General features: G+C 31.5%; 1 protein-coding gene across 2 annotated transcripts in view; it reads right to left on the bottom strand.

Annotated features, from left to right (window-relative positions):
• Positions 1 to 12,184, bottom strand: part of LOC107662428 (high affinity cAMP-specific and IBMX-insensitive 3',5'-cyclic phosphodiesterase 8B-like) — a 55,042-nt gene that overhangs the window by 12,663 nt on the left and 30,195 nt on the right. For both annotated transcript variants that reach the window (XM_016452452.1, XM_016452460.1), the window contains exons 8-15: positions 10,792 to 10,932; positions 10,548 to 10,636; positions 10,136 to 10,190; positions 6,463 to 6,514; positions 4,944 to 5,021; positions 4,475 to 4,551; positions 3,253 to 3,417; positions 297 to 354 (exon numbers count right to left, since the gene is read on the bottom strand). In XM_016452452.1, coding sequence (XP_016307938.1) covers positions 297 to 354; positions 3,253 to 3,417; positions 4,475 to 4,551; positions 4,944 to 5,021; positions 6,463 to 6,514; positions 10,136 to 10,190; positions 10,548 to 10,636; positions 10,792 to 10,932 — 715 coding nt within the window. The remainder of the gene's footprint in view (positions 1 to 296; positions 355 to 3,252; positions 3,418 to 4,474; positions 4,552 to 4,943; positions 5,022 to 6,462; positions 6,515 to 10,135; positions 10,191 to 10,547; positions 10,637 to 10,791; positions 10,933 to 12,184) is intronic.

Here is a 12,184-nt window from a genome sequence, read left to right as displayed (position 1 = left end):
AACAATGCGCTACATGTTTCTTTTCCCCTAATTTTTTTCCAATTGATGGAAATCCGTCGTAGCGATGGAAAACAAGCACTTTCAAGGACCTATGTTTGTTTTCAAGTACTTTCCAGGCCTTGAATCCATATGTCTGAAATTCAAGTACTTTCAAGAAGCGTGGGAACCCTGTACTTAATAGGTATAACCCAAGATGGTAAATAGGCTGAAATAATTTATTCAAAGTTGGTTTACAACATCCAACATTTAATCTAATCTGTATTATATCAATAATCATTTTCAGGGATGGAACTTACTGTGTAATGCACTTTTGGAGAAGACATACTCATTCCCAGAGAGCCTTCTGAGTCCGTCCTGAAATGAAGAAAAATATACATCAATATATCTGACTGAAATGAAAGAGAAAAAGGCTTGAGGAAGCCAAAATATAATTTCCAGCCAACATAATCATAACAACACATTTAAGCACAGCACTACCACGCTACCCATAACTCACTCACGCTTGCATGCTCGTATGAGAAAAGCCATTTATCAGGCCTGGAGGATATTAAACACACAGAAAACAGATCCAGATTCAAAGAGACTCATCCAGTACTTAAAACAAACTCAGTCTGAGATGTTGCAGGCGTAGGATAATAGAACTGTACATGTATAAATATGACACGCACACATCCCGTCTGTAATGATCACAGGCCACAGCTGCACTCTCTCAACTCGGCTATTTCACTGTGTGTTTGACCTCTGACTTCTCCCTCAAAAAGTCACCCACCAAAAAGGTCATTTGAACTCTTGAGATTTGTGCAACGCATCCGCTTGACCTTTACGTAACAGAGAAAAATGACATTATGAAAGGAAGCGCCCTGAATCTGGCTTTGTAGTTATTTTGCATTTTAATGAATCAGAACTACACCACCCGTTTGAAGTTTGGGGTTGTTTGATCAAAAATATAGTAAAAAAATGAATTACTTCAGTCTTCAGTGTCACATGATCTTTCAGAAATAATTTGAATCTGCTGATTTGCTGCTCATGAAACATTTGTTATTATTATCAATGCTGAAAACAGTTGTGCTGCTTCATATTTTTGTGGAAACTCTAATACATTTTTTATGATTCTTTGGTGAATCAAAAGTCGAAAAGAACAGCATTTAATTAAAACAGAAATAATTTGTTGTAAATGTCTTTACTTTCATGTTTGACCAATTTAAATGCATCCTTTCTGGCCAAAAAAAAAATTACATTATTTACACAAAAACTTGCCTAAACCCTAAACTTTAGAACAGTAGTATATAATTGATATTCAAGATTTAATGCATCAAATAACTATTCCAGGTTAAATACAATTTAAGCTCTAAGTAACAGCATTTTGTTGAGTCAAATGTTTTAGATTATGACAGCATATTTAATATTAAATATCATCCCTCAGTGTCTAAACAAGAAACATTATTGTGTTTACAGAAATAGCCAAAGTAAAAGCAAAAGTAAAAACAAATAAATAAAACCTTAATATATATATATATATATATATAAACATTTATCTATCACACTTTTTAAAATGTAGCTAAAAAATTAAAAGTACCAATATTCAATATCACCTCTCAATTAATATTTCATAAAACATGCCAATATATTAATCATAAAAGAATTAGCAAAATGCTGTTTAAAATGTTCAAGTTCCCATACTTTTGACCAATGAATTTTCAAAATTCTTCCATGACTTTACCAGGTGTTTGTGATCAGGTCTCTACTTCACATAATTTCTGAGAATAACTACCTGTAGATGTCAACATTTTATTCATTTCTGTGACTTTTCCTGGCCTAAAACGTTTGAGAATCCCTGATATTCCCAAGTTTTCCAGCACAGTGGGAACCCTGCCAACTAACAATCTCCAAAGTCATGTCTGCAGCCAAGAAGTAAACCCTGTTAAAACTTCTTGGTATTTGTATCCAGCTATATCAGGAAGCAGATCATTTGAGCTTCACTGTTCAGCAACCACTGCATTGGCAAACTGCTTCGTTGCATCACCAAAAGTCTCTGTGACTCTCAAATGAACGACTTCTGTTCTGTGTGTCCCTGCAAATCTCTGACCATCTGAACCCTCTTTTAGTCTAGCAACTATTTTTTTGTCTAAAACATTGTAAATCTGGTTTAAAAGTGGACTGCTTTTAAAGGGGGAGACGTGGAGATGGCAGACATCGAGACTGCTGTGTAAACAAGTGCGGCACTGTCGTCACAGACTGCTGGCTAACTGTGAAACAGCCTGTGCCAGGCAGCATGGAGCTCAACGAAAACAAGAGCATTCACATCTACTGACTGCCACTGACATGCAGTCACACGCTGTATATAAGACCAGTTTCCTGGCAGAGCATGTCTGAATTCCTCCCGTAATGATGATTCTCTGCTGAAAAAATCTGGTCTACGTTTGTTTGTGTACAGGATATCAGTTTGTGAAATTTCCCGGCTGTTTAATATTGATCTGTACTGTTTATGATGTCTTTGACTGCATGTGTTTGAAGAGTATTTTAAGGCTATTTCTGTGAATCATGTGGGTGTAAGATGACTTGTAGGCTTTTGTATAATTTAGTTCCAAACATGAGTCATATGATGGATTTTCTTGCTCTTTTGAATACAAGTATAAAATGAAATAAAACAAATAAATAAATAGGGAAAAAAGAATTAGGGTTAGCAATTAAAAAAATTAATTCAATAAAAAAATTAATTAAATTAAAATATGAAATAAAATAAAATATAGGGTCAGTAATATAGTAATATGAATAAAATAAAATAAAATAAAATAAAAACGGTTAGCAATAAAATAAAATTAATAGGGTTAGGGTTAGCAAGCAAATCAAATCAAATATAGGGTTAATGCTAAAATCGAATTAATAAAATTATGGTTAAAATAAAATAAATTAAAATAATAAAATATAATATTAAATAAAACAAAGGGTTAGTAAAAAAATAAAATGAATAGAGTTAGGGTTAGCAATCAAATCAAATATAGGGTTAATAATAAAATAAAACTAATCACATTTTGGTTAGAAATAAATTAAATAATAAAAAATGATAAAATAAAGGTTTAGTAATAAAATAAAATTAATAGAGTTAGGGTTAGCAATCAAATAAAATATAGGGTTAATAATACAATAAAATTAATAAAATTATGGTTAGGAATAAAATCTAATTAAATAATAATCAAATCAAATCAAATCAAATAAGCACCTTTAAGAATAAAAGATGAATTCTTGACTTACACTCATGAGCCCCCCCACCAGGTCATTGGTGTGGGGATCGTCCTCTTTTGAGGCCAGTTGGGGTGAGTAGAGTTCGGTGGTCCTCAGAATCTCCAGAACGCGATCCAGAGCTTCCGCTACTGTCACAGGACTGCTCTCCTGCGCTGCGTTAATGATATTTATCACCTATAAAGACAACAAAATACATGCAGAACAAGAACAGAAGGTGAGAGAAAACAACAAACCACTACTCAAAGGTTTACATCCATAAATATCTCTGTAGTAAAGAATTTTCCCCTCTGGCGTCTGTTTTGCTTCCATTTTCACAAACAAATCATCAGTTATGATGGAGTAATCATAAATACACAGAGACAAAGTGGTTCAGCACGTCTCAGGGTTGTGTGCCACTGAGAATGGAATTGAGAAGACCTTTTACATTCCAATTCGATTCTCGAATTTGAACTAGATTTAGAATTGAGGTAGCAGACAGGATCTAAAAATTGCATTAGAATTTGAATAGAAATTGAATGTAAGATTTAAAAACGGAATTAAAATAGAACTTAATTTAAATGTTATATTTATTTATTTTTTATTTAAAATTAAAATAAATCCAAACAACGAGAAGAGATACAATAGAGAAGCAAAGACTGTACAAACTTAATGTAATGTTAGTTTTTTTAGAACAACAGAACTACGGATGGATGGATGGATGGATGGATAGACATAACGATGGGATGACAGAACGATAGAAAGATGGATGGATTGACGGATGGGTGGACAATGATTGAATGATGATGGATGAACAGAATGAAAGAGCGATAGATGGATGGATGGGTAGACAAAACGATACACGATAGATTGATAGAATGATAGATGGATGTATGGATGGATGGGTAGACAGAACAACAGAATGATAGAACGATGGATGGATGGATAAACAGATAGAAGGATGGATAGACGGACAGACAGACAGAACGAGATAGGACAACAGACAGACAGATAAGACGTGATAGAAGCTAGATAGATGATAGAACAACAACAGATAGAAAGACATTCTATGGCATCGCTTGAAGAATCTTTTGAAGCACCTTTATTTTTAAGAGTGTAGACAGATAGACGGATAGATGGATAGATAGTTAGATAGCTGATTCTGTATTGATCTGTATTGAATCAGGTGGTTATAATTATTCATACAGGTTAATGTTTTTTTTGTCTTCAGGTGTGTATAATAATGCAGGTGTACCTTAGTGATTGGAGCTTCAATAGTCATGGAGTGGATTCTGGCCATAGAGGAATATCTGCGGTTCTGTAGACTGGGAGCTGAGAGAGAGAGAGACAGAGAGAGAGGAGAGCTCTTTAAATAGCTCCATCTGCGTCAGAGTGCACTGAGACTGTGGGTGTGCTGATGCCATCAACGCTGGCCACGTCACAAAAAGCCCCACTTCTGGGTGGGAATCATAGGGCATGGGAAGCCTCTATTATGCTCCAACCATTGGCCCTTCATGACAATACAAACACACACACACACACACACACACACACACACACACACTCACATAAAACACATTATAAACATGCACTCAAGTACACACATGAACACAAATCTCTTTACTGCTCTGTTTCTCTGGATAATTACTTGACTGTTAAAGCGAGTGTCTTTCGCTCGTTTCTGTTGGTGTGTTGTGATGAAACACATCCTCTCTTTCTCTTACCATCACTGCTGTGAGAGCTGATGGATCTGGTGTCCACAGACTCTTTCCTCCGGTCCTTGTGACGCAAGGAATTGCATTCTGGATAAGGACAAAACAGGAATGAGTGCAACGAGTGCGCACACGCACACACAGACATAACTGCATTCATCATCTCTTATCTGAACACAGCCAATCAGCTCCACTATTTTCACCTGCATCATCATCATCATTATGATCATCAAAAGCACAGCAGTGATTTCATGCAGCAGACAAAAGTGAGCAAGACAAAAATCATACACTTTCCTTTTTCACAATAATAAGACTAGATGGTCATATTTGTTAGTTAAAATAAATGCAATTTAATTTATAATTAACTATAATCTCTTATTGTTATTTATAAATTGATTTATATTCATGTTATACATTACAATTTTATTAAACTATTTAAACTATTTACATTTAAATTAATTTTGATTAGATGTATTTAATTTTCAACTATTTAAAAATTAAAGACTAATATAAATAAATAATATAAATATGAATACACTGAATATAATAAATATTAAATATAACGTAAATACAGTAATTCAATGATTACATGTAATTAAATACAATATTTCTACTAATTTAAGTCAATATTTAATGCTAATTTCAATACGTAGCAAAAACAAAAATGCTGTTGAACAAATTATTTTATTTAAAAAGTGAAATATTAAAATAATATGAATATATTAAATATTATAATATTAAATATAATATTTAATTTAATACAATCATTTAATTTTTTCATTATTTTATGTAGTTGTTTTATATAGTTATTTAATTATAAATTTAGTTATATTAATTTTATACATTTAAATTTTATTACTAATTAAATTATTTAAATGAACCCAATTGTATTAGGAGCACTCTTTAATAAATTAGTAGCACTAAGATTCTGTTTTTATTGAAAGACAGATAGAAAGATGGATATTTAATTAAAATATCAATTCAAATCAACATAAACTAATTTATTCTAAACTATAATCTTTTTAATAATTATTTATTTATAATTTGATTTATATTAATTATACACATTTAATTTTGATTTCAGAGCACTCTTTAACACATTTTCTGTTTTTAATTTTAGACCATTTTTAATGTCATATAAAGAATAGCAATAGTGATTCTTGCCCTAGAAAGCAGCACAACTGATGTGAAACGCTAAACACTGTTACTTACTGGGTCATGTCACATATGCACACGCACGCACATATATTGGCAAGCAAATTATTATGGCTAATTTTAACAGTCTGACACTCAACTGTCCCAGGGTGCACTGCAGCCATCTGTCTGTTCTGCAGCATGATCTATCTCTCGATTTTCCCCTCTACTTCTCGATGCAGCATCGACCTGTGCATTTTCATTCACGCTTTTGTTTGCTTCACAGAATGTTACAAAAACCAAATCTATACAGAGCCATTATGGGTTACAGTGTGCAACACAGACAGTAAACAAACAAACAAACAAACAAACCGTTAATGACAGTCTGATGTTATACCTGATTGTGAGTGTTCACCACAGCATTTCTCTTCTTTGCTTAACTTATGAACCTGCAAACACAGATTTCTGATCAGCTCTCTCTCTCTCTCTCACACACACACACACACACTGATTGCTAAGTGTTTAAACCTCTCACTTATCTCAGTGTACACTTTCTGGCAACAATATAACTAGGACAAATGTGCAAAACGATATCAGGTGTCAGATGAATTAGAGGGTGATTTTGTTTTGTGTGGAATACAGCGGGTAAGTTTACAGAGTTAACTAGTCCCAGGTCCCGACATGCTTGGTTGCTGAAATATCAGTCAGATGTCCCTTTCTTGTCTAAGTGGGTGGTTTTTGGACACAATAGACTACAATATGCCATGAATTTATCACAAGACTAAAATTTTAAACGAACGTCAACACTTGATCCTAATGTCAATACATCACAAAAATAAAAATGCTATTGAACAAAATCCTTGTGAAAAGTGAAAATATTTCAAACAAATTTAAAATGTGAAATATTAATATCAATACATTAAATATTATAAATATTAAATGTATTATTTAATTAAAATACAGTAATTATTACATGTAATAAAATATAATATGCATACTAATTAAAGTCAATACTTGATACGGTTACATTTTATTTTAAGGTGTCCTTGTTACAGTGTAATTATACATTTAAGTATTGAGTAATATTAATTAACTACATGTACTTACTATATGGTTAGGGTTACTTGCATGTAATTCTGCATACTTTATTGTTATTATAATGGTAAGTACAAGTAACATGTAATAAGGACACTTTAAAATAAAGTGTTACCCTTGATACTAAATCCAATACCATCGCAAAAGCAAAAATGCTATTGGACAAACTCCCTTAACAAGTTACATATTAATATAAATATGAATACATTAAATATTATAAATACTAAATATAATATTAAATTAAATACAGTAATTAAATTATTAAATGTAATTAAATATAGTATCTATACTAATACAAGTCGATATTAAGACTTAAGACTATATGCTACTGGCCAAATTCCTTTATTTAAAAAGTGAAATATTAATAAAAATATAATTACATTAAATATTATAAATATTAAATTTAATATAAAATGCAATTAATTACATTATTAAATGCAATTAAATATAAATAAAATATTGATTTAAAATATTATATATACACAATACCATTTAAAAGTTTAAAGTCAGCTAGCTTTTTATTTTAAAGAATTGTTCTTTTCAACCAGGACACATTCAATATATCAACATTTATAATATTACAAAAGATTTTTATTTCAAATGCTGTTCTTTGGAGCATTCCATCCATCAAAGACTCCTGGGGAAAAAAGGGTTTCCACAAAAATATTAAGCAAAATAAATGAGCAAATCAGCATATTAGAATGATTTCTGAAGGATCATGTGACAATGAAGACTGGAGTAATGATGCTGAAAATTCAGCTTTACATCACAGAAATAAATTACATTTTAAAGTTTTTTTCAAACAGAAATCAGTTATTTTAAATTGTAAAAATATTTCACAATATTACTGTTTTTACTGTATTTTTGATCAAATAAATGCAGCCTTGGTGAATCAATCAATTCGATTTTTGCTGTTTAATCACACAATTTGACTGAAACCTAAGCAACTTACAAAATGTCTTGTTGCTTGTTGTTTGTAGTGGCTGGTTAGGATAGAGCCTTACATTAACATTGAATAGAAAGGATTTATCACATTTGTCACTTCCAGCTCTGTTCCTGATCAGAACACGGTTTAAGCATTTGCTGAATTCACCTGGGTGGAAATCCTGCCCGCAGCAATCCATTTAATCCTTTTAACATCAAGTTTTGAATGAATCAAACAGGATTTTCAGTCTTAGGTTAGAGATTAAAGAGTGCTGCCAAAAAGGAATCTACGCAGTGTGAAGTTTGCTTTAAAGCGGAAAGTAAAAGTTACATGGTACAGACAGAAAAAGAGAACATGGTTATTTTGTATACATTTTCACACTCATACATACGCACACACTCAAAAATAGATCACATGTAAGTAGAAGTATAAAAGAGCTTAGTTACGCTGTCCTGAAGGATGAGGTCAGGAAATCTGACAAACACACACACTGCTCCACAGGAGAAGATTTACTACAAGCCCACTGATAATTACTGTTATTTTTATCTTGTTTAATTCAGCAGAATTTGTAAAGTACATTTAAATTGGTTCGGTTCTTAATCAGTATGTCTAACATAACAGAAAATATTGATTTGAATTGATATGAATTGATTCACCAAGGCAGTAAAAACAGTAATATTGTGAAATATTATCACAATTTAAAATAACTCTTCTCTATCTGAATATATTTTAAAATGTAATTTATTTCTGTGATGTAAAGATGAATTTTCAGCGTCATTACTCCAGTCTTCAGTGTCACATGATCCTTCAGAAATAATTCTAATATGCTGATTTGCTGAAACATTTATTATCATTGTCAACTTTGAAAACAGTTGTGCTGATTAATATTTTTGTGGAAACTTTGATTCATATTTTTTAATTCTTTAATGAACAGAAAAAAAACAGCATTTATCTGAACAGAGATCTTTTGTAACATTATAAATGTCTTTATTGCCACCTTTCAATTTAAACCACCCTTGCGGAACAAAAATTCTTATTTTTTATATTTTAATAACTTTAATAATTATAATTTTTATATTATACAATTTTTTATATTTCTTATTTTAAATTTCTTTTGAATGGTGTATATACTGTTTTTCCTTGCTTTGAATAAAGGTAAAATAAAATAAAAAATTCAAATAAAACATGCATGTGTTTGTATTTATATATACATAATAAATATACACAGCACATACACGTATATTATGTAAACAAAAACGTTTATTTTGGATGCGATTAATCGCAATTAACCGTTTGACAGCACTAGTTTATACTTAAAATAAGAAAAGACTATTTGCTAATAAGGTAATAAAAAAATTCAAGGTAAGAACAAATGTTCAAATTTTAATCTCAGAAAACAAGCCAAATTATTTTTGCTTCTGAAATAATGTATGCTGTAGAAAGGATGTTACATTTTTATTGAATAATCAGACAAAACACTGATCAAGCGTGTTTCAATACTTAGACATTTGCACATTTAAACACTACCTCTCATATATGACTGTTGCACGTCTATAAAGATGCTGGATAGCAATAAAGATTTCATTTTAATGTAATCTAGTATCACTAATCGTAGCAACCATTGCATTTTGACAGAAACTATGGTTAGTTAGCATGGCACATTTTGGTAAGGCTTGTAACAGACAGCGAGTGTGAGTAAAGCAACAGCTATTTCACACACGCGTCAGTGTGTCTGTTTCTCACAGGCCTTTCTTGATCAGCAGCTCCAGCTAATGCTAGAACTAACAGCAGGGTTTAGACCTGAGCCTGTGGAGGGTTATTAATAACCCTGACGCCCGCCTGGCTCTCTGACACTGGCCTGTCAGGATGGTTGCTTTAGCGGAGCTAACATTTCGGCCCACTGCTGTCCCCATGAGCCTTGCACACTTTAAGTTTTGGTGCTAATTTGAGAGCTCTATTAATAGGTGAACATTACACTTGGTCAACATTTACTGGATACTCAATGATTAAAAGTAAAGTCTCACATAAAGCTTAGAAGCAAAAAATTTACCTGTCTGTGGTTGTCACTGTAAGGCCTCTTGATGGACACAAAATGGCGGATTTTTCTAAAAGGTAAGGAAACAATTGTCTGATTTGACTGTTTTATTCTAGCTGGTTTGTATATATAATAAAACCACCAATGGCACCAGCAATATAAATGAAATTACCTTTATTTCTGGCACCCATAATTTATTTAGAACATAAAAATAATATATGATATATCTTTTATAGTATTGAATAAATAATTTATTATATTTTATTATATTATTTATATATTACAGATAATATATATTAAATATATTTATTATATTAAACTAGTTATAAAATATGACTACCTGTTAATTTAAAATTAAATAATAAAATATGATATTCTAAAATTACAAATAAAAATTCATTTCAATTTTTATAATCATGTGACTCACCCTCCCTGGCCAATCACAGGAGTGATTCTGACATATTGCTGAATACTGTCCCCTGACTTCCTCCGTGAGAAATAGATCCCCTGCCAATCCTAAGCAAACAAGCACACACATATCGAAAAAAAAAAAAAAAATCGGTTAATAATCAAATCGATGACAAGTATGAGTATTGTTAGGCTTGTAAAAAGTGGCACAGGTAAAGTCAAACATGATCTAATATGACCTAGTAGTGTTATGGCCGGCTAACCTTTCCTTTCTTGATGCAGGTGTTGATGGTGTCCAGCACGTCGGCGCTGTTCTTGTCACTCTTGGGCAGTTCGGTCAACTCTTTACCGATCAGTTCGCCTCTATGATAGCCCATCATCTTTTCAAATGCTGGATTTACATACTAAAAACACAAAGAAAAAGATTACTGGAGTATGTTTTACAAGAAAATACTACCTCAGTTTAATTCAATGTGCTACTTGTCATTTCTTTGTAATTAATTGTGAAATTTACTTGCAATTTCTGAGTGAAAATGATTCCTATACCAATTTTTTTAATATATTCCTATATTGTATTCTTATATCATGATTTTCTTGTCGCAATATTACTGCAGTAAACACATGTCAAGTTTATATACCTTCAAATATAATACTCTCAAAATATAATAATCTCCATAATAGATATTGGAGAAACTCAGATATATTCTTTCATGTAAAATTAACACTCAAGGGTTTAAATGGACTGCCTTAACATGCATAAATGTGAGGAAATTAGATTAGAAGTATATATTAATATTGCATAATAATATTCTTGAATATACTACTACTAATAATAATAACAAAAACATTAACCAAAAAGAAAAATATTTTAAAAAGACTAAATATTTTGAATATTAATATTTACTTACAAAGATATACATTTTAAAGAAGTCATATGACGATGCTAAAAATAACATTATTTTGTGTATTTAAAGGGATGCTATTATGCTTTTTCACTTTTTCAACTTTAGTTAGTCTGTAATGTTGCTGTTTGAGCATAAAAAAGATCTGCAAAGTTACAAAGCTCAAAGTCCACTTCAAAAGGAGATACTTTATTTAACAGAAATCATTTTTCAAAAACAACAACGAACGACTAGTTTGGAATACAACGCATATTTTCCGGGATTTGTGATATCACAAATATCAACGAATGGGACGAGACCTGGTTGAGCTGCACTAGAGAAGGCAACGAGTGCTATTATCACTATGTCGGACAGACACGCTAGCTTTCCCAAGGCAGACGAACTTAGATTGGTTACAATCATCCGGGTTTAAATCGCGCTCAAATTGATTTGATTTTGACGCAATATTTACACTGAAGCTCGCAGACGGCTATGGTAAGGGGCATGACATTTCCCGACCAGGCGCTGAGTGCTGCCAATCACAACCGTTAAATCGCATCCAAAATAAAAGTTTTTGTTTACATAATATATGTGTGTGTTCTGTGTATATTTATTATTTATATATAAATACACACACATACAGTATATATTTTGAAAATTTGCACATGTATTTACATGTTTATGTCTATATTCATAAAATGTATATTATAAATAAATATATTTAATATATAAACATAACATATTTTTCTGAAATATATACATGCATGTGTGTGTA

The sequence above is a fragment of the Sinocyclocheilus anshuiensis genome, unplaced genomic scaffold (genome assembly GCF_001515605.1).
Source record: "Sinocyclocheilus anshuiensis isolate Anshui unplaced genomic scaffold, SAMN03320099.WGS_v1.1 scaffold457, whole genome shotgun sequence".
NCBI lineage: Eukaryota > Metazoa > Chordata > Actinopteri > Cypriniformes > Cyprinidae > Sinocyclocheilus > Sinocyclocheilus anshuiensis.
Note: the sequence above shows the minus strand (reverse complement) of the source record. Positions and strands in the feature narration are given on the sequence as shown.